The 23,570-nt window shown below is 42.9% G+C and overlaps 1 protein-coding gene across 8 annotated transcripts in view; it reads right to left on the bottom strand.

Annotated features, from left to right (window-relative positions):
- Positions 1-23,570, bottom strand: part of TEX55 (testis expressed 55) — a 185,849-nt gene that overhangs the window by 104,605 nt on the left and 57,674 nt on the right. For 7 of the 8 annotated variants that reach the window (XM_030205079.1, XM_030205085.1, XM_030205083.1 and 4 more), the window contains exons 4-6: positions 11,282-11,347; positions 10,952-11,014; positions 10,638-10,703 (exon numbers count right to left, since the gene is read on the bottom strand). The exons of the other annotated variant lie outside the window; for it this stretch is intronic. In XM_030205079.1, coding sequence (XP_030060939.1) covers positions 10,638-10,703; positions 10,952-11,014; positions 11,282-11,347 — 195 coding nt within the window. The remainder of the gene's footprint in view (positions 1-10,637; positions 10,704-10,951; positions 11,015-11,281; positions 11,348-23,570) is intronic. 8 annotated transcript variants of the gene reach the window in all.

Below are 23,570 nucleotides of genomic sequence, written 5' to 3'. Positions count from 1 at the left end.
GATGGGGAGCTCATGTCGATGGGCTTCACACCCAAGGAAGCTGGTCCTTCCAGGAACGCGGTCTACAGATCAATCTCCTGGAGTTGCGAGCGATCTGGAACGCTCTGAAGGCTTTCAGAGATCGGCTGTCCCATCAAATTATCCAAATTCAGACAGACAACCAGGTTGCCATGTACTATGTCAACAAGCAGGGGGGCACCGGATCTCGCCCCCTGTGTCAGGAAGCCGTCAGCATGTGGCTCTGGGCTCGCCGTCTTGGCATGGTGCTCCAAGCCACATATCTGGCAGGCGTAAACAACAGTCTGGCCGACAGACTGAGCCGGATTATGCAACCTCACGAGTGGTCGCTCAACTCCAGAGTGGTGCGCCAGATCTTCCAAGCGTGGGGCACCCCCTTGGTGGATCTCTTCGCATCTCGAGTGAACCACAAAGTCCCTCAGTTCTGTTCCAGGCTTCAGGCCCCCGGCAGACTGGCATCGGATGCCTTCCTCCTGGATTGGGGGGAGGGCCTGCTGTATGCTTATCCTCCCATTCCTCTGGTGGGGAAGACTTTGTTGAAACTCAAGCAAGACCGAGGCACCATGATTCTGATTGCTCCTTTTTGGCCGCGTCAGATCTGGTTCCCTCTTCTTCTGGAGTTATCCTCCGAAGAACCGTGGAGATTGGAGTGTTTTCCGACCCTCATCACGCAGGACGAAGGGGCTCTTCTGCATCCCAGCCTCCGGTCCCTGGCTCTCACGGCCTGGATGTTGAGAGCGTAGACTTTGCCTCTTTGGGTCTGTCAGAGGGTGTCTCCCGCGTCTTGCTTGCTTCCAGGAAAGATTCCACTAAGAGGAGTTACTTCTTTCTGTGGAGGAGGTTTGCCGTCTGGTGTGACAGCAAGGCCCTAGCTCCTCGCTCTTGTCCTACACAGACCCTGCTTGAATACCTTCTGCACTTGTCTGAGTCTGGTCTCAAGACCAACTCTGTAAGAGTTCACCTTAGCGCAATCAGTGCATACCATTACCATGTGGAAGGTAAGCCGATCTCAGGACAGCCTTTAGTTGTTCGCTTCATGAGAGGTTTGCTTTTGTCAAAGCCCCCTGTCAAGCCTCCTACAGTGTCATGGGATCTCAATGTCGTTCTCACCCAGCTGATGAAACCTCCTTTTGAGCCACTGAATTCCTGCCATCTGAAGTACTTGACCTGGAAGGTCATTTTCTTGGTGGCAGTTACTTCAGCTCGTAGAGTCAGTGAGCTTCAGGCCCTGGTAGCCCAGGCCCCTTACACCAAATTTCATCATAACAGAGTAGTCCTCCGCACTCACCCTAAGTTCTTGCCAAAGGTCGTGTCGGAGTTCCATCTGAACCAGTCAATTGTCTTGCCAACATTCTTTCCCCGTCCTCATTCCTGCCCTGCTGAACGTCAGCTGCACACATTGGACTGCAAGAGAGCATTGGCCTTCTATCTGGAGCGGACACAGCCCCACAGACAGTCCGCCCAATTGTTTGTTTCTTTTGATCCCAATAGGAGGGGAGTGGCTGTAGGGAAACGCACCATATCCAATTGGCTAGCAGATTGCATTTCCTTCACTTACGCCCAGGCGGGGCTGGCTCTTGAGGGTCATGTCACGGCTCATAATGTTAGAGCCATGGCTGCGTCGGTAGCCCACTTGAAGTCAGCCTCCATTGAAGAAATTTGCAAAGCTGCGACGTGGTCATCTGTCCACACATTCACATCTCATTACTGCCTGCAGCAGGATACCCGACGCGACAGTCGGTTCGGGCAGTCAGTTCTTCAGAACCTGTTTGGGCTTTAGGATCCAACTCCACCCCCCGAGGGCCCTGTTTGTTCTGTTCCAGGCTGCACTCTCAGTTAGTTGGTAAATTTTTTAGGTCAATTTCAGTTATGTCCTCGCCGTTGCGAGGCCCAATTGACCATGGTTGTTGTTTTGAGTGAGCCTGGGGGCTAGGGATACCCCATCAGTGAGAACAAGCAGCCTGCTTGTCCTCGGAGAAAGCGAATGCTACATACCTGTAGAAGGTATTCTCCGAGGACAGCAGGCTGATTGTTCTCACAAACCCGCCCGCCTCCCCGTTGGAGTTGTGTCTTCCCTTGAAGTGTATTGTCTTGCTACATACTGGACTGGCCGGCTCGAGCCGGTTTCGGGCGGGAAGACGGCCGCGCATGCGTGGTGCGCGCGGGCGCGCGAGGGCTAGCAAAGGACTTTGCTAGGAAGATTCCGATTGGAGGGGCTGCCGTGGACGTCACCCATCAGTGAGAACAATCAGCCTGCTGTCCTCGGAGAATACCTTCTACAGGTATGTAGCATTCGCTTTAAAGCACATTTGGCTAAACAGGAAAAGGATGTTTTAGAGTTGAAATCACAGCAAACAACAATGCTTAAAGACTTGGTTAATTTAAGGAGAAAATCAGAAATGCTGGAAAATACTTCAAAATCTAATAATCTGCGTTTTATAAATTTTCCGCGACAACCACTTATCTCCCCTCGGGAGATGCTAAAAAATTACCTCAGAGAAATTCTATAGATAGAAGATAAAGATATGCCACCCTTTTCACAGGTTTTTTTTATATACCTGTGAAGGGTTTGGATCCTTTACAAAGGAATAATATTCAGAACGCGCAACCATTGGATGTTTCTGCCCTTCTTGAAATGTCGGATTCAGAACAGATAACACCAACTACTATGTTGGCCACAGTAGCGTTACCTTCGGACAAGATCTGGATTTTAAAGAAGTTTTTTCAGAATAAAGAAAAAACCTTTCGTGGTTTGCAAACTCGTGTTTCTCCAGATCTAGCGAGGGAAACGCAAAGGAGACGACAAAAGTTTTTACAGATGAGACAGGAGACACTTCAACTTGGCGCAACTTTTTACCTTAAATATCCTTGCAAATGTTTAATCTCCTATCAAGCCGTGAAATATGTTTATTTTGATCCTGACCAATTGTCATCTTTTTTAACATCTAAGAGAGCTCCTAGTTAAATAAAGTTGAATAGAAACTTGTCTGTATCTCAAAATTTGATTTATAAAGTTTATTACCTGTTTTCTCCTATTTAGGAATCTTGGACTCCTGTTGTGGACTTTAAATGAAGCTATAATATTTAATTTGTGTTATGAATAATATCTTTAGATTTAATTGTAATAGTGGATTTTTCTTTACAAGTTTATACTTGTTTACTATGTATAAAAACGATAAATAAAATATTTAAAAAAAAAAAAGAAAGTGTGGTTGAGTAGGTTTGTGAATCTGTGTAGTAATAATTATAACGAGAGAGAATGGTTAGATTTTTTCTGAATCTGCCCTATTTCTTTTGCAACATTAAGTTTTGGATTGTAATTTTGCAAATGTAAAAATAAACAGAGGAACAGGTTTGGGGGTGGATATAATTTTATAGTGAAGGGGATGAGAGAGAAGTACACTCTTGGGTAATTTAATAAGCTTTTTCTGCTTATAAAACCTGTTTTACATGAGGTGAAGTGCTTTTATAAAACTGTGTAACCATACACCCACATAAAAAGTACATGTGTGGAAAGTGTGCACTTGCTTTTATGAAATCTGTTCATAGAAGTTCCTAGGGACAGAGTTTGGACAGAAAGGAAGAGTTGTAATGTACACATGTATTTTGGGTAATGTATACACAAATATTTATACCTTTCTTCGGAGCAAGTGTAAATTATGGGCCCTGTTTACTAAGGTATGCTAACGTTTTTAGTGCGTGCTAAAAATTAGTATGCACTAACCGTGTAGATGCCCATAGGAATATTATGGGCATTTACACGATTAGCGTGTGCTAATGCTAACGGGCCTCTAGCATGGCTTAGTAAACAGCGCCCTATATGGGTCAGCATTTGTATATTATTGGGGCTGGTTCTGGAAGTCCCTTCTATAAAAGAATATCGGCACCTATATAGCCTTTATAAAATAACACAAAAACCTCTAAAACACTCCAGCCATAAAATAATTAAAAAAAAAACTTGTACTATTCAAAAGAGACCCATAATAATGACAATTCATATGAATATCTTTTTTCATTTTTTTACGTGCATATTTAAAACATACTTTAGTTATTTATCCTTTCAATTCTTATTATAAGACAAACTTTCCTTCCTTTAACCAAATTCACTTTGTATCCTCTACCTTAACTATGTATTTCTCTGCTCCGGAACTGGTATTCACCATTTACGGATCTATGTAAGCCACATTGAGCCTGCAAATAGGTGGGAAAATGTGGGATACAAATGTAAAAAATAAATAAATAAATATCCATCAACATTATTTTGTGTAAAAAATCTTTTTCAAAAATTATATATAAATAGGACTTATATGGCAATCACTGTTCCCTGAAAAGATTTTTTTGATTGAGGAGCACCCAAAAAGATACCTTATATGTATTTTCTCTTAAGATTCATAAGCACCTTCATAAGCCTCTGGGCAGACTGATTGTTTCTACAAGAGAGTTTGCCCTTGAACCTTTGTTGAAATATTTAGACTGTTTTTTTTTTTTAAATCTGTGACCAGAGAAGTGAAATCTTATATTAAAGATTCTGCCCATATTGTACAATTGCTTCGCCAAGCTGGAGAGATTTCAGATCGTGCTTGGTTTGTTATATTAGATGTTATTTTTTTCTGCATAATATATAGCTCAGCTGGTACTTTTCAAAAGTTGCTTTGTTTTGACAATTTTTCAACAAATTCAGTAGCCATGGGGGTGATTTTTGCACTGTCAGTGGCTACCCTTTATATGGGCATATTAAAAAAAGTAGCTTATATAAAAACCCCTGATTTTCAGTATGTGGGCTTTCTGGTATCGTTTTTTTTGCATGGCATATTTTTTTTTTGTGGCAAGATCCTATGATCAACTGGTGAACTTCTTATAATATTTGAATTCAGTTAAGCACAATCTGAAATTCACCATGCAATGTAGCAGGCAGTCTATTACATTTTTGGATTTATCAATCAATAAAAAAGAGGACTGAAAACTACCCTATATCACAAGGCAACTGATTGTAATTATTCACATTTTTCAAGTTAACATCCTCTTCATTTAAGGAAAAATCTCCCGATCAGCCAATTCCTCAGGATCAGTTCATCAACAGAGGATTTTCATGTTCAAGGGAGGGATTTACAGCAGCCATTCTTAAGACATAGGTTCCCTCATAAGGTTTTTAAAACAGCCTATAAAAGAGCTACACATGTACAAAGATTGGTACTTCTCAAGTGGTGAAAATACTGAAAATATTTTGGCCTATTTTGTCCTCTCAAAACCAATTTCGTGAATGTTTGGTGAAGAAAGTGCTTACTGAAAGTGAGTCAGGACTTAGAACAGGAGCAATTGCCATTTGTGCTTGGTGTGAATCCATGATTGAAAAGACCAGCTGGAGTTCTCCCTATAGTAATTTTTGAATTAAAGCAAGGCATGTGTCACGATTGTGGTCGTGACCCCTCTCGGACTCACCTTGTTTCTGGCGGTCGGCTTCTGAGCTGGCTTCTGTCTGTTTTTCCTGGGTTGGTTCTGTCTGTGTGCTGGCTGCTTCCAGCATGGCTCTGGTTGCTTCGCTGTGCTGCACCTGTGTGTGTTGGTCCTCTCTGTGCTTCGGTGTGCTTTCTGCCTGTGTCTTGGTTTGTGTTCCTTTTGCCCTCTGGTGGCTGGGGCCGGTGGCTGCCATGGACTTTCCGGGCTTTCTTTCTGGTCCGGTCCGGGTGTTCCAGCCCTCCAGACTTGGTTTGGGGTTTGGTGGCTGGCCTCGCCCGTGGCTGCCTCGTGATTCCTGCGGCTGAGTTTCAGCTGCTGATGGGTTTGTTGCCACCTGGAACCTTCTGGGTTGGCCTTTGCATCGTCTAAGGTCCCTGGTTTGTTGGTGCTTTGTTGCACTTCTGCCTAGTCTGGTTTTCTGTTTAGTTCCTTGTCTGTTTCTAGTTATCTGTGTGTAGTTTAGCTTAGGTTTATTTGCTTACTTCCCTAGTCTTGTTTCTGGTCTGTATTCCTTGTCTAGTTTCTGTTTGTCTGTGTCTCTTGCTTAGTGGCTGCTTTGCAGCTTTCAGTCCTGTCTCTTGTCTGTCAGTATTTGTACCCTGTTTTAGTGGCTGCTCTACAGCTTTCAGCCCTGTCTCTTGTCTGTCAGTATTTGTACCCTGTTTCAGTGGCTGCGTGGCAGCTTTCAGTTCATGTCATTTAGCTTGTCCACTTCCTACTTTGTGTAGTATTGTCTGTCTGTGAGTCCTAGTCCAGTTTCCTGCCTTGCTGCCCACGTGTATTCAGGTTCTGCTTTGAAAGCCTGACAGCATGTAACTTCTTGTGAATCTGCGGTTGTGATTTATGTAATTGTATTCCCCCTGTTCTAAAGTATATGTGGACAGAACTCAGCATTTGATTCGTTTACTTTTAAATTAACAAAAAAGTCACATTCATACAAAGAAGGAAACTGCTCCCTTAGTGTTTCTATAAAAGATATTAGATGGAGAGTGATTATGTACCTTCCTCCATCCATTGGGTGGCGATTGTGTAGAGAGGTTGGTCTACTGGGAACAATTCTGGATTTACAAATTGAATACTATTTCCTCTTCTAGGTTGAATGACAGTGGAATGGGCAGATACTGCTCTGATTGGAGGGGGTGGGGGTCACATGTTCTTTTTTTCTATTGGTTCTGTATAGTTAAATGGTGCCATTAGGTATATTAAAAGCAGGAAGCCGGCAAAAGAATCGGTTGGGCCGCTGGATGACCGAGGGGTAAAAGGGGCGATCAAGGAAGACAAAGACGTAGCGGAGAGACTGAATGAATTCTTTGCTTCGGTCTTCACCGAGGAAGATTTGGGTGGGATACCGGTGTCGGAAATGGTATTTCAAGCGGACGAGTCGGAGAAACTTACTGACTTCACGGTAAACCTGGAGGACGTAATGGGGCAGTTCGGCAAACTGAAGAGTAGCAAATCTCCTGGACCGGATGGTATTCATCCTAGAGTACTGATAGAACTGAAAAATGAGCTTGCGGAGCTAGTGCTAGTGATATGCAACTTATCCTTAAATTCAAGCGTGGTACCGGAAGATTGGAGGGTGGCCAATGTAACGCCCATTTTAAAAAAAGGCTCCAAGGGAGATCCGGGAAATTATAGACCAGTGAGTCTGACGTCGGTGCCGGGGAAAATGGTAGAGGCTATTATTAAAAACAAAATTACAGAGCACATCTGAGGACATGGATTACTGAGACCGAGTCAGCACGGCTTTTGTGGGGGGAAATCTTGCCTGACCAATTTACTTCAATTCTTTGAAGGAGTAAACAAACATGTGGACAAAGGGGAGCCGGTTGATATTGTGTATCTGGATTTTCAAAAGGCGTTTGACAAGGTACCTCATGAAAGGCTACAGAGGAAATTGGAGGGTCATGGGATAGGAGGAAATGTCCTATTGTGGATTAAAAACTGGTTGAAGGATAGGAAACAGAGAGTGGGGTTAAATGGTCAGTATTCACAAAGGAGAAGGGTAGTTAGTGGGGTTCCTCAGGGGTCTGTGCTAGGACCGCTGCTTTTTAATATATTTATAAATGATTTAGAGATGGGAGTAACTAGCGAGGTAATTAAATTTGCTGATGACACAAAGTTATTCAAAGTCGTTAACTCGCGACAGGATTGTGAAAAATTACAAGAGGACCTTACGAGACTGGGAGACTGGGCGGCTAAATGGCAGATGACGTTTAATGTGAGCAAGTGCAAGGTGATGCATGTGGGAAAAAAGAACCCAAATTATAGCTACGTCATGCAAGGTTCCACGTTAGGAGTTACGGACCAAGAAAGGGATCTGGGTGTCGTCGTCGATAATACACTGAAACCTTCTGCTCAGTGTGCTGCTGTGGCTAGGAAAGCGAATAGAATGTTGGGTATTATTAGGAAAGGTATGGAAAACAGGTGTGAGGATGTTATAATGCCGTTGTATCGCTCCATGGTGCGACCGCACCTTGAGTATTGTGTTCAATTCTGGTCGCCGCATCTCAAGAAAGATATAGTAGAATTGGAAAAGGTGCAGAGAAGGGCGACTAAAATGATAGCGGGGATGGGACGACTTCCCTATGAAGAAAGACTAAGGAGGCTAGGGCTATTCAGCTTGGAGAAGAGACGGCTGAGGGGAGACATGATAGAGGTATATAAAATAATGAGTGGAGTGGAACAGGTGGATGTAAAGCGTCTGTTCACGCTTTCCAAAAACTACTAGGACTAGGGGGCATGCGATTAAACTACAGTGTAGTAAATTTAAAACAAATCGGAGAAAATATTTCTTCACCCAACGTGTAATTAAACTCTGGAACTCATTGCCAGAAAATGTGGTGAAGGCGGTTAGCTTAGCAGAGTTTAAAAAGGGGTTGGACGGTTTTCTAAAGGACAAGTCCATAAACCGCTACTAAACGGACTTGGAAAAATCCAAAATCCCAGGAATAGCATGTATAGAATGTTTGTACGTTGGGAAGCTTGCCAGGTGCCCTTGGCCTGGATTGGCCGCTGTCATGGACAAGATGCTGGGCTCGATGGACCCTTGGTCTTTTCCCAGTATGGCATTACTTATGTACTTATTTTGTTTTTCTGGTTATGCTGTCCTGAAGTAATTAGGGATAACGCAGGTTTCTTAAAAAAGGGATTTTTGTAGTAAGCAAGGGACACATAAATAAACATATATACTTCTTTTATACATGGGTTATTTGGGGTGCATGTGCATATCAATTTTGCTAAAGTTGTTTTTTGTCTATTTTTAGATGCTTTGAAATTTTACAACCGTACATAGACATGTCCTGATGCAGAGCTTAGGCTCGAAACATGAATGTGCTGCTTTTCTGTGGAATTGTATGTGGTGTACCCTATTTTTAAGGAACAGTGATTGTCAGATATGTCCTATTTATATATAGTTTTTTGAAAAGATTTTTTTGCACAAAATAATGTTGATGAATAAATTACTAAAGACTGTTTTAAATATGCATGTATAGAGAAATTGGGACTTATAACAAGTTTAAAGCAGTGAGGGGCCCTTTTACAATGCGTCTGTAAGCCCAACGCGGGCTTACTGCATTCTAAAACTGAACTACCGCCAGCGGTAGTTTTGGGTTACCACCCAAGTTACTGCGAGAGCCCTTACTGCCACCTCAATAGGTGGCGGTAAGTTCTCCCTGCCGCATGGCCATGTGGTAAGGAGTTATCTTATCGCATGGCAATTTTCTTGGGTTTTTTACCAGCTGTGGTGAAAAGGGCCCTGGCGCACAGGAAAAATAGCCTCCGCCACTACTGCAGGACCCCTAAATGAGAGAGCTGTGTTCAGCACAAAGTTAAAAATATTTCTATGAATTATGATTATAATGTCTATTTTGAATAGTACAATTGTTTTGGAATTATTATATGGCTGGAATGTTATAGTGGTTTTTGTATTTAAGCCTTCACTTCCTTTAAGACAAGAGATATATATCTTATATGCCTTTATAAAATAGGCACCTATGTCTCACAGACATAGATATCCTCTTATAAAATCATGTCCTGTTTTTACGAAGCTGGGATGCTGTCCTGGGGTTTGAGACTGTGGCTACTTTTAAGATAATGTGCTTCTCATCAACACCCCTCTTTTCTCTCCCTATCCACTTCCTGGACAAATTTGTTGCCCTATTAATATTTAAAATTTCCCTAATGCCCTTTAGAGTTTGCAGCCAACATACTGTTCAGCTTTTCAGACTGAAATATAAGGTAAAAAAAAATGTGAGATACACTTTCCACTTTAGACAGATTCTTTCTTAAGATAATTCAAATATGAATGGATATGAAAGAAGCACAAAAAGACAGTAGCCAGGGTTAAAAGACTAATGACTGGAGCTACTGCTCACAAGTTTCAAACTTGTGCTACTTTAACCCCCTGTTTATGTCTATCATCAAGTGTCCAAAACCTGTGCACATATCCTCTGATATTCAAAGCTATTTAACCGCTGACCAGTTAAATAGCATATCTGTGCCTAACCGCTTAATATTCAGCGAGAGATAACTAGTTATCTCTGTTGAATATTGCTGGTTAGCACCTAGCGCATAACCAGCTATATCACACGACTTATCCAGTTAGGCCCTGATATTTAGCGCCTAACCCAATACATTTAGCAATCAAATAGGACTGCATAAATAGCTGTCCTATCTTTAACTCCTAAAAAGTTAACTGGTTAGCGCTGAATGGTGGTATAGCCACTTGATTTTTTAACAGTTTAAAAAAACTTGGATATTCAATGCCAGTCACCGGGATACCGGCAGTGGACAGCAAAAGCACTGCCTACTGCCAGCTGAATATCGAGCCCATAGTTTTCTGTGCAAAAATAATTGACAATTTTTGAAGAAAATAAAAATTACTAATCCAAAGAAGAGAAGAGAAACAGAATTGATCCAGGAAGATGAGAGAGATCTACACGACACAGGCCATACTAACATAAATGACTTCTTATTTTACAGGTTGAATGTTCAAGTGCTCTTCCTTGGTTTAGATTAGAACACAGTGGTGCTCATTTTCAAAGCACACAGAAATTACATAGTAATTTTTAAGTCTATGTGCTTTGAAAATGAACCTCCATATCTGTTCTTTCTATACTGTGACTCTTTCCTCTTAATAACCACAGAATGCTCATACTCACCGCCTTTAATAAGGAGTGTGTAGAAATGGAACCCTCATCCTCTATCTTGTCCATAGATCTAACTACCTGAGTTACAAAAACAAAAGGACATTTACACAGTAGAACTCACACAGCACTAGAGAGGGTAAAGAAGCCAAACTAGAGAGATGAGGGTTTGAACTGAGCCAACTAAGAGTGGCGCCTAAACACAACCTGCATGACTTACTGCTTCCTAAGCTGAATTTCTAAATGTCCTCCTTTGATGTCCATTATGATGCTATTTTTCCTATGACCTCTCTCTTACCAACTGATCACATCAAGGCCCAGATACTCACCGCCATTAAGAGGTTCTGTGTAGACATGGACTGCTGGTCTACCTTATCCAGAGATTTAACCGCCTGAGTTTGAAAAAGAAAAGGATGGAAAAGGAGGAAATTATACACTACAAGAGAGAGGTAAAGACAGACGGAGAACGGGTTGTGGTGGCAGTGGCAGAAATGCCAGAGTGGTAGGGCTGCGGCAAAGCCAGATAGTTCTAAGCCCATCAAAAAGGATTAATTTGATAAACTAGTGTGCTGGATGTGCCCCCACTTATTTAGAATGCCATTAATTCTTTGTAGACCTTCCCTTTTACCTCCTGATAAGTTCAGGGAGCCAATACTTACCTCCCTTAACAGAAAATGTGCTGAAGTGGAGCCGCCCTCCTCTTTCAAGTCCACAGATCTAACTTCCTGAGTTACAATAAGAAAAGAAAATTTACTAAGAAATAAGAATAATTTAGCACCGGAAAGAAGAAACGCAGACAAGACAAAGCGGGACTGGTGATAGTAGGAAGACTGGACCAAGGAGAGATATTTCTAGGTTGGATTTGAGACCCCACCCCCTCCCTCCATTTTACACTGGAATACTACCTGTTCTTTTTATACCTTCACTATTTCTTCCTAATAACATCACAAGTTGATACTCGCCCTTTTAATTGAATGTCCCTTCTTTATCTTGTCCACCCAAGTTACAATAAAGAAAACTACAGAGAAAAAATTACCATAAAATAAAGGATGGGGGAGAAAGGAGAGGCAGAGGAAAAAGGAAAGGGAATGGGACTTGATATACCGCCTTTCTGTGTTTTTTGGCAACTAAATTCAAAGTGGGTTACATAGTACATACAGGTACTTTGTACCTGGGGCAATGGAGGTTAACTGACTTGCCCAGAGTCACAAGGAGCTACTGTGGGAATTGAACCTAGTTCCACAGGATCAAGGTCCACAGCACTAACCACTAGGCTACTCCTCCACTCAAGAGCCAGTCCTAGAAGGATATAAGAGTGGGGAAAGACATGGCCCTACATATTACAGGTATACACATAAACCCTCAAATTCTATGAATGGTGCTTAAAATTGCATGCACAAATTTGGGCACGTGCGTAATTTCATTCAATAATATGCTAATTAGTGCCAATAATTCCGTTTTCTCTACCTCCACCTGCTGGTAGGAAGGGATAGCACACACTGGGGTTCAGATCAGTGGAGCTGATGCTAAGAAATAATCAATTATTGGTGCTAATTGGCATTAATTAAAATTTACAAGTGCAGTTTTTGTTGCGGGAATGTGCACGTAACACGCAATCCCAAAAAGGGGGTGTGGCCATGAGAGGGTCATGGGCAAATTGAGGACGTTCCTACAATTTATTTCTGCTGTAGAATACGGGGGATCTGCACCAGGGTTTACTTGGTGCAAATCTTCGCATCTAAAAGTTAGGCGCTGATCCCGGTGCTAAGTGCTGTTCTATAAACGGCGCCTAACTTTCAGCACCTCTTAAAGAATAGCACTGAGTGGTTTTTTTCAGTACTACTTAAATAATTTGTTCCAAAGTATTTTTTATTTCAAATTTTTTTGATTGTTTGACTTATAACCCAATTTAAAATCAAACTAAGAAGCAAAACTAAACTAATCATCAGAATTTGAAACCCTATCCTCTTGGGCTTGGTAACAGTTGCTTCAGCTTCCCAAGCTCCAGGGCTTCCCTCATCCTACAGACCCCCCCCCCCCCCCCCCCCTACAGCTCCAGAATTTTAAAAAGCTTCCCTGGTGCCATTCTCCTCTAGGCCTCTGCTTCCCATAGGTCCTCCCTCTGTAACTCCTTCTTTAGATTTTCAAGAGAAAGAAGCAAATCCCCAGTACCAGTGTGACAGAAGCACAGGGCCGTGCCAAGGGTCTCTGGCGCCCCCCTGCAGACTATCAGTTGGCGCCCCCCCCTGCAGACTATCAGTTGGTGGTGGCGGCCCTCCCTCCCCCCCACCCCCCCCCCGTGAAAATGATCGCTCACCACTTGCCACACTGACAGGAATTGTCAGCAATATTCTTAGAAACAAATTGCTATACATTGCAAAATAAGATAGCAGATGTAAATTCTCAAAGTGGACATATTCCAAACACTAAAATGAAAATAAAATGATTTTTTTTCTACCTTTGTTGTCTGGTGACTTTCTTTTTCTGATCATGCTGGCCCAGTATCTGATTCTGCTGCTATCTGTCCTCTTAACTCCGTTTCCAGGGCTTCCTTTCCATCTTTTTTCTTCATTTCTGGTCCTCAGCTTCTGCCTATTTTCTTCATCCATGTGCAGTTTTTCTCCTCTCTTCCTTTTCCCTCATTTCATCTCCTTCATCTCTCTTCCCTCCCCTCTATGTCCAGCAATTTCTCCTCTCTCCCTGCGCCCTGCCCTCTCATCCATGCTCCTCTGTCCCCTGCCCCCTCCATTCATCCCTATCCAGCAATTCCCCTCTCTCCCTGAGCCCTGCCCTCCCAATCCATGCCCATCCATGCTCCTCTGTCCCCTGCCCCCTCCATTCATCCCTTTCCAGCAATTCCCCTCTCTCCCTGAGCCCTGCCCTCCCAATCCATGCTCCTCTGTCCCCGCCCCCTCCATTCATCCTTTTCCAGCAATTCCCCTCGCTCCCTGAGCCCTGCCCCTCCCATCCATGCTCCTCTGTCACCCTCCATTAATTCCTATCCAGCAATTCCCCTCTCTCCCTTCCATGACCCCCCACTCGCATCCATGCTCCTCTCTCTCCTCTCGCTCCCATGTCCCATCATGTCCCAGTTGGCCTGACTTGGCCCGCCCTCTTCTCCCCTCCCCCTTCGCATCCATGCTCTCGTCTCTCCCCTGCCCTCCCGCTCCCATTGTTCAACTGCCCGCCCACTTCTCTCCCCCCCCCCCCAACATCCCTTTTCTTTTTTTTCTTTTTAAATTTACCTCCATGGCGGTCCAGCAGCGCAGCGTCAGTGAAGGAGGTGGCGCTCCCGACGTCTCTAGCCTTCCCTTCGCTGTGTTCAAGGAAATGACGTCAGAAGAAGGCGGAACACAGCGAAGGGAAGGCTAGAGACGTCGGGAGCGCCGCCTCCTTCACTGACGCTGCGCTGCTGGACCGCCACGGAGGTAAATTTAAAAAGAAAAAAAAAAGAAAAGGGATGTTGGGGGGGGGGGGGGAGAAGAGGGCGGGAAGTTGAACAATGGGAGCGGGAGGGCGAGCGAGGTGAGCATGGTGCAGCGGCGCCCCCCAGAGGGAAGCGCCTCCCTGTCATGCTTACCTCGCTTACCGTGTTGGCACGGCCCTGCAGAAGCAACTTGTGTTGCTTCTTCCCCTTAAATACCCACAGATGACTAAGAGTGGAGAAGTAGCTTAGTAGTTAGAGCAGTGGGCTAAAAGCCAGACAAGCAAGGGTCAAATCCTACTGATGCTCCTTTGGCCAATCAGTTTACTTCCCACTGCCTCAGGTACAAACTTGGATTTTAAATCCTCTGTGAACAGGGAAAGGCCTGGTGTACCTGAATATGACTTCTGAGCTGCTACTGAAAGGGTGTGAGTTACAGCTTGCCAGGTGCCCTTGACCTGGATTGGCCACTGTCGGGGACAGGATGCTGGGCTCGATGGACCTTTGGTCTTTTCCCAGTATGGCATTACTTATGTACTTCTGTACATCCAAATAGTTATAATAAAAAAGGTTGATGAGGGGACTAGGGAGATGTTGCCGAACTAGGTGATTTTTTTTAAAACAAATTGGCAGTACTGAGTTTTTCTTGGGGATGAAAACAAAAAACAAACTTATCATTTTTATATATGACCAGGCATTTACAAGGGAACTTAAGGAAAAAGAGACCCACCACTGCCAACCGCCCCCCCCCCCCAGGTTTCAGCTGAAAATGAAATACAATTTTTCATTCAGTTTTTTCATTTAATTTTGGAAATATAATGAACCAAAATAGGAAACTGAAACAACATTAACTATTTCATTTCAAATGAAAGCACATTCCTAGTAAATAGCAGCAGGCCCGCTGTCAGACCTACCAGCATCCTGTGGTAATTATAAAAGGCATTTATTGTGTTATCATGCACAAATGGCTTTTTCTAAAATGGCCTGAAGCATATGCACTTCAAACTTAAGAACATACACCTGATATGCACATAAATTTATCTGTCTTGATCAGATAATGAACTTAGGTGCACACTTTATAAAACAGGCAAATATGAATGTGAAATGAAGTAGGAAATTTGTGGATACCAAGTGGCAGATGGAAATGTGTGCATGTATTTCCTCAAGTAATTTTCAAAGGAAAAATACGTGAATACCTTCCCTTAGAAAACTATTGTAACTTAAGTGCATCCCTCCTATAAAAGCTATTTGTCAAAAGTAAATGCCAATTCCATTACTGAAGTACAAGTAAAAATGCTTATCCCAAATTTTACTTAAGTTAAAAAGCATTCTCCTAAATACTTTTAAGCTAAAAGTATGAAGGCTACAGTCATTATAATCTTTTCTTTATAACAAGGAACATCACTTATTACAGAATAATTTTAGATTCATCTACAATTTTTAGGCATTTCTTCCAACTACTATAGCATGTTTTTCTCAAAATGTTTATCAATCATTGAGTGTATGTGTTCAGACTGGACCACTGCACTAAACAGAGTCAGTGGGGTATTCAAGTCTGAATGTATATCAAAAATGGCATTCCAGAGTGGCGCCATAGTGCAAGTATGTATGTGTTACAAAATTATGCATATACTTTCATTACAAGATAAAATATATGAAAATGGCTAAAATTTTACTTTGTTAAAAGTTAACGTATTTCTGGTTCACATTACATCATGCAAACAAAGGGGAAAAACCAAACTCCACAAATGAACAAAGAGAAAAAAAAATAAAAAAAACCTAGGGGTAGCTTGGTTCTCAAAGGAATATGCCTTTAATTAAAACAAACACACAGTGAATAGGAACTGGACACAGGCCATGTTTTGGCACTACTGCCTGCATCAGGAGTTCATAAGTCTGAGGTACAATGACTGAAAATAAACAGTGATCTATGATATGTTGAATCTATTTCATAAAATGTACTTTTTGTATAATAAAAAACAGGATACCGCTACGTGGCAGATTTACAACAGAAACTGTCTCTTTTGCTTACTCGGGTGTCACAGAGATCTAGAAAGGTTGAATTTTTTCAGCAAAACAGTTTAGCCCCTTCTGGAGCATGGTAGCACTTACACCCTGATCATATTCTGGGGAAGTTCTCCTGTACATCTCCAGCCTCTTCTTAGTACTTAGAGACCAGTGTGCTTTAAGTCTTGATAAAATATGAGTACTGGAAAGCTCAACCTGAAGAGAAAATAGGCTGCTGTAGGAGAACACACACAGTCTAGGTCCTGGGTCCCTGGTATTTCTTGTAGTATTGCTATCTGGTCGTGATATTATCCAAGGACCACTATGAAACCTGGAGATGTGCCTGTTGAAGCTGTCCTCAGTTCAACAGATTTTGAGCCACCCTCTATATCTGACCTTCCAATCAATACCAGGATGGCACAAGCCCTTGCAGCTCTGCAAAGGGCTATTATGAAGTCTGGAGATGTCCCAGATGCTGTACTTGGACCAGCAGCAATTGATCCACCTTCCACAGTTGACTACCAAATTATCACAACAATGCAAGCAATTGCAGAATTGCAAAGGAATATGCCAGAGGTCCTAGCCCTGGTCATACCACAACTAACTGTACCATCTTCTGTATCAGCACAAGTAGCTTCAAGTCCTGTGCCTGTTCTGAATGCTAAGGGAACCTTTTTGGTTATTTTTTATTTTTTGAGATAAAAGTGCCTTTTGAATTCTAGTCGCCGAATCTCAAGAAAGATATAGTAGAATTGGAAAAGGTGCAGCGAAGGGCGACTAAAATGATAGCGGGGATGGGACGACTTCTCTATGAAGAAAGACTAAGGAGGCTAGGGCTTTTCAGCTTGGAGAAGAGACGGCTGAGGGGAGATATAAGTACATAAGTACTGCCATACTGGGAAAAGACCAAGGGTCCATCGAGCCCAGCATCCTGTCCACGACAGCGGCCAATCCAGGTCAAGGGCACCTGGCAAGCTTCCCAAATGTACAAACATTCTATACATGTTATTCCTGGAATTGTGGATTTTTCCCAAGTCCATTTAGTAGCGGTTTATGGACTTGTCCTTTAGGAAACCATCCAACCCCTTTTTAAACTCTGCTAAGCTAACCGCCTTCACCACTTTCTCCGGCAACGAATTCCAGAGTTTAATTATATGTTGGGTGAAGAAATATTTTCTCCGATTTGTTTTAAATTTACTACACTGTAGTTTCATCGCATGCCCCGTAGTCCTAGTATTTTTGGAAAGCGTGAACAGACGCTTCACATCCACCTGTTCCACTCCACTCATTATTTTATATACCTCTATCATGTCTCCCCTCAGCAGTCTCTTCTCCAAGCTGAATAGCCCTAGCCTCCTTAATCTTTCTTCATAAGGAAGTCGTCCCATCCCCGCTATTATTTTAGTCGCCCTTCTCAGCACCTTTTCCAATTCTACTATATCTTTCTTGAGATGCGGCGACCAGAATTGAACACAATACTCAAGGTGCGGTCGCACCATGGAGCGATACAACGGCATTATAACATCCTCACACCTGTTTTCCATACCTTTCCTATTAATACCCAACATTCTATTTGCTTTCCTAGCCGCAGCAGCACACTGAGCAGAAGGTTTCAGTGTATTATCGACGACGACACCCAGATCCCTTTCTTGGTCCGTAACTCCTAACGTGGAACCTTGCATGACGTAGCTATAATTCGGGTTCTTTTTTCCCACATGCATCACCTTGCACTTGCTCACATTAAACGTCATCTGCCATTTAGCCGCCCAGTCTCCCAGTCTCGTAAGGTCCTCTTGTAATTTTTCACAATCCTGTCGTGATTTAACAACTTTGAATAACTTTGTGTCATCAGCAAATTTAATTACCTCGCTAGTTACTCCCATCTCTAAATCATTTATAAATACATTAAAAAGCAGCGGTCCTAGCACAGACCCCTGAGGAACCCCACTAACTACCCTTCTCCTTTGTGAATACTGACCATTTAACCCCACTCTCTGTTTCCTATCCTTCAACCAGTTTTTAATCCACAATAGGACATTTCCTCCTATCCCATGACCCTCCAATTTCCTCTGTAGCCTTTCATGAGGTACCTTGTCAAACGCCTTTTGAAAATCCAGATACACAATATCAACCGGTTCCCCTTTGTCCACATGTTTGTTTACTCCTTCAAAGAATTGAAGTAAATTGGTCAGGCAAGATTTCCCCCCACAAAAGCCGTGCTGACTCGGTCTCAGTAATCCATGTCCTCGGATGTGCTCTGTAATTTTGTTTTTAATAATAGCCTCTACCATTTTCCCCGGCACTGACATCAGACTCACCGGTCTATAATTTCCCGGATCTCCCCTGGAGCCTTTTTTTAAAAATGGGCGTTACATTGGCCACCCTCCAATCTTCCGGTACCACGCTCGATTTTAAGGATAAGTTGCATATCACTAGCAGTAGCTCTGCAAGCTCATTTTTCAGTTCTATCAGTACTCTAGGATGAATACCATCCGGTCCAGGAGATTTGCTACTCTTCAGTTTGCTGAACTGCCCCATTACGTCCTCCAGGTTTACCGTGAAGTCAGTAAGTTTCTCCGACTCGTCCGCTTGAAATACCATTTCCAACACCGGTATCCCACCCAAATCTTCCTCGGTGAAGACCGAAGCAAAGAATTCGTTCAGTCTCTCCGCTACGTCTTTGTCTTCCTTGATCGCCCCTTTTACCCCTCGGTCATCCAGCGGCCCAACCGATTCTTTTGCTGGCTTCCTGCTTTTAATATGCCGAAAAAAAATTTTCCTATGTTTTTTTGCCTCTAATCCTATCTTTTTTTCGTAATCCCTCTTGGCCTTCTTTATCTGCACCTTGCATTTGCATTGACACTCCTTATGCTGCTTCTTGTTATTTTCAGATGGTTCCTTTTTCCATTTTCTGAAGGCGTTTCTTTTAGCCCTAATAGCTTCCTTCACCTCACTTTTCAACCAGGCCAGCTGTCTTTTGGACTTCCGTCTTTCTTTTCTAATTCGCAGAATATGTACGGCCTGGGCCTCCAGGATGGTATTTTTGAACAGCGTCCACGCCTGTTGTACAGTTTTTACTCTCTCAGTTGCCCCCCTAAGTTTTTTTTTTACTGTTCTTCTCATTTTATCATAGTCTCCTTTTTTAAAGTTAAACGCTAACATATTTGACTTTCTGTGTACAGTTACTTCAAGGTCGATATCAAAACTGATCATATTATGATCACTGTTATCAAGCGGCCCCAGTACCATAACGTCCCTCACCAGATCATGCGCTCCACTAAGGACCAAGTCTAGAATTTTTCCTTCTCTTGTCGGCTCCTGCACCAGCTGCTCCATAAAGCTGTCCTTGATTTCATCAAGGAATTGTACCTCTGTAGCGTGTCCCAATGTTAAATTTACCCAGTCTATATTTGGATAATTGAAGTCACCCATTATTATCACATTGCCCATTTTGTTCGCATCTCTGATTTCTTTTATCATTTCTGCGTCTACCTGCTCGTCCTGGCGAGGCGGACGGTAGTACACTCCTATCACCGTTTTTTTCCCTTTTATACATGGAATTTCAACCCACAATGATTCAAAGGTATATAAAATAATGAGTGGAGTGGAACAGATGGATGTGAAGCATCTGTTCACGCTTTCCAAAAATACTAGAACTAGAGGGCATGCGATGAAACTACAGTGTAGTAAATTTAAAACAAATCGGAGAAAATATTTCTTCACCCAAACGCATAATTAAACTCTGGATTTCGTTGCCGGAGAACATGGTGAAGGCGGTTAGCTTGGCGGAGTTTAAAAAGGGGTTAGACGGTTTCCTAAAGGACAAGTCAATAAACCACTACTAAATGGACTTGGGAAAAATCCACAATTCCAGGAATAACATGTATAGAATGTTTGTACGTTTGGGAAGCTTGCCAGGTGCCCTTGGCCTGGATTGGCCGCTGTCGTGGACAGGATGCTGGGCTCGATGGACCCTTGGTCTTTTCCCAGTGTGGCATTACATATGTACTTATGAATCTTCATGAATAACCGCAGACGTTATTTCTTGAACACCAAAAAAGAAGGAAACAGAAGAAGGCACAACATGTTGGTGTACAATTCAAACAAATCCACAAAACCACTATAGAAATACTATAAGGACTACGTGGTGATCTTGTGCACAGTCTTTTAAAGACAATTAGACATCAGTTATTGAAGTTGTTTAGTTCCAATTGCTGGACAAACAACTACAAGACTCCTGAGGCAGGCACGCAGTGCTGAAACACAGTGCTGTGTCAAGTCATTTATGTAACAGCAACATAGGAAGCGTTTCCTTATGCAACTTTTATATATCACATGAATTAAAATACTGTTTTTACTGAAGTCCCCTTGTTTGTCAAGCCTTTTTCTGTTTCCTGCTTTTTTGGTGTTGTGTATTTGTTCCATGGGATCTTTTTGTTCAGCTATCATGTGGTTTCTTGACTTTATTTCTTGATCAGACCACTCATACTCTACTGACCAGATTAAAGAGGGGTTTATAGTGTTCCTTTTGAAAAGGGATTCACAGGCCTAGGCCTTCAATTTATCTGAACAAGAAAAATTTGAAGTTTTAACCTTCAATTTATTTTTCCAGGCCATGGTGATAATATATGATGAGCCTGACAGGAGGGCCTATGCCGAAGGTATTATATGTTTCCTCCATTAGGTAAAATGGTCTGTAGAGGAGTAAACCACAGAATTTAGACGTGGGACTTCTCACATAAAATGAAACTCAGGGGCTTTGATGTAACAACATAAAGTAGGGATGCCGGAGATCGTTAGGGAAGGGTTATCCTATGTAGTTAATTCACTTTAGACAGTCAGCTCACTATTCATATTGTAGATTGCAGACTGCTGGGGTAGAAGGCAGAGAGAAGGCCAGGCCTTAGAGGTTTACCTGGCTAACCCTTATAGCTCCACCTCCTGTTAGGGCTTCAGTGGTCTCTACAACTGAAGAACCTGAGAAAGTGGTGGTTACCAGAGCAAGTTGTCCAATGAAAGGAGCAACCCGAGCAAGTTCTTCAATGAAAGGAGACTCTACTGCTGCCAGAACTTAAGGGTTTGTCTATGTGTCTGCCTATTAGATGGCATCTTCCCTCTGCTACAGTCTCAACACTGGCTTCAGGTCTTACTTCAGTTTACGGAGCACTGCATAAAGACATTCATCAATATTTTTCTTTCCTGTTAATACCCTATTCCTCCCATCCATTCTCTGGGATCTTCTCAAACCACTCCGTTCTTGCTCCCTCCTCCCTCACACCTTCACTTGGATATTTCATATGATTCCACTTTCTCTTATTTAAATCTGGTTCTCTGGAACTCCCTCCTATTCCTTCCTTCCCGAAGTTTAAAAAGGCCATTGAGTTTTGGCTGGTCAATTAGTATATGGTGTCAACCTCAGAGTCGAAGGATGATGTGCTCTCCTGCTACTCTGCCTTTTTCTGCCATCTTTGTTTTTTGATTATTGTAGTTTATTTTTCCTGCTTTGGAGTAGCTAGCTATTATAAAACACCTAGATGTTCACTGTTTCAAGAAGTGGTATAGTGAATTTTCACAAGTAAACAGAGTTAGGGAGATCCATCTAGGTGACTAGCTCCTTCCACAGATGTAAGTAGGGTCTCCCTTAATGTCACTGCCCAATGGCAAAGTCAGTCTACTCTACTGCATTAGCCTTTTTTGGATTCTGGGGTTGTGAGCAACTTCATGGACTTAGCACTCACTATATTACTGGGATTTCTTCTGACCCATGCCAGTATCTATTCAAGTCGTGGTAGTTGATGGTAGACCCTTAGTTGAAACTCCTGAGGTGGAACTTACAGCAGACTCTATGTAAAGAATCCATGTCATTCCATCATTTTAGGGTTACCATGGCTATGTACTGATAACCTATCAACTGGAGATTGGGAGATATAGTCTGGAGCCAGATGTGCAAAACCACTTGCATTGAACACCCAAGAGCAGCAGCTGTATGATTGAGGGCCTGCTGGATGCTTATGCAGAATTTGCTGACATATTTTGCAAAAAGGAAGCAGAGTAATTACCCTCATAGGCCTACTGATTGCCTCATTGATTTTTTACCTAGCACAATCCTACCCAGGGGCAAAAGCTATCCCCTGTCTGAACCCGAGTTTAAAACTATGAAGGGCAACACAGATGTAGAGGTATGACACCTGCCACTATAGTAGTGCAATACAAAGCTTTGTCTACAGCCTCTTGTGCTCCACAGTAAAAATGAGCAATGCTAATGCTTCAAGACAGCATGAACTTGCACTTCAGAAGGAAAATACCAGTGACCCACTTTTGGCTGATGCAAGAATAGGGCATCTAAGACAAGAGTCCTTGGTCTGGGAGACCCAGCTTCCCTAGTGCCAGAATTCAGAGAACATTTTCTAGAATGACATCATTAAACCATAACATACAGGACACAAACAATCATCTATCTTAGGAGACATATCAAAAATGATTTGAAAAGGGCAACTACGGACGAGGATTTCTCTTGTGAACTCTTCTGAACTTATCGCCACTCATCTTATTAGTTCATCTACTGGAACACTTCAGAGCATGCCCAAGCAGCTCAAGATCATCTTCTGATCTCGCTGTTCCTGGAAAGGGACTTACCTCACCGTCAGGTTGTACAAAATGAGCTCTGTATTTGCTATCAGGTAATAAAACGGGTGTCCTGATTGTCAGCTGTAGAGTGTGCGTTTACTCTCTGACAAGTGATCATTCTCAAGCATTTAAAGAACATTTATTTCTAACTTCATTCTAGACATATAGATATCTGGGTGGCTGGTGGACGTGAGGATTGCCTGATGACTTGCCTGCCAGGTGCGAAGGTGGCGGACCTCACGCGTCACCTAGATAGGATTTTAGATAGTGCTGGGGAGGAGCCAGCTGTCTTGGTACATGTGGGTACCAATGACATAGGAAAATGGGGAAGAGAGGTTGTGGAAGCCAAATTTAGGCTCATATGTAGAAGGCTCAAATCCAGAACCTTTAGGGTAGCATTTTCTGAAGTGCTACCCATTCCATGTGCAGGGTCCAAGAGACAGGCAGAGCTCTGGAGTCTCAATGCGTGGATGAGACGATGGTGCAGGGTGGAGGGGGTTTAGATTTGTTAGGAACTGGACAGCATTCTGGGGAAGGGGGAGCCTATTCCGAAGGATGGGCTCCACCTTAACCAGGGTGGGACCAGGCTGCTGGCATTGGAATTTAAAAAGGAGAAAGAGCAGCTTTTAAACTAGAAACTGGGGGAAGGCCGAGAGTCGCTCAAAAGCGCATGGTTCGGGATAAGATATCACCAAAACAGGGAAGATAGGGTATCCCGATACTGAGATTGCAAAAGAGACCGTAGTAGATAAAGAGGGGCATAATCGAACGCGAACGCCCATCTCCATGGGCGTCTATCTCTGAGGACAGGTATGTGAAGGGGCAGGCCAGACAGTATTTTCGAAAAAGATGGGTGTCCATCTTTTTTTTCGATAATACGGTTTATGCCA

The sequence above is a fragment of the Microcaecilia unicolor genome, chromosome 5 (assembly GCF_901765095.1).
Source record: "Microcaecilia unicolor chromosome 5, aMicUni1.1, whole genome shotgun sequence".
In the NCBI taxonomy this organism is placed as follows: domain Eukaryota; kingdom Metazoa; phylum Chordata; class Amphibia; order Gymnophiona; family Siphonopidae; genus Microcaecilia; species Microcaecilia unicolor.
Note: the sequence above shows the minus strand (reverse complement) of the source record. Positions and strands in the feature narration are given on the sequence as shown.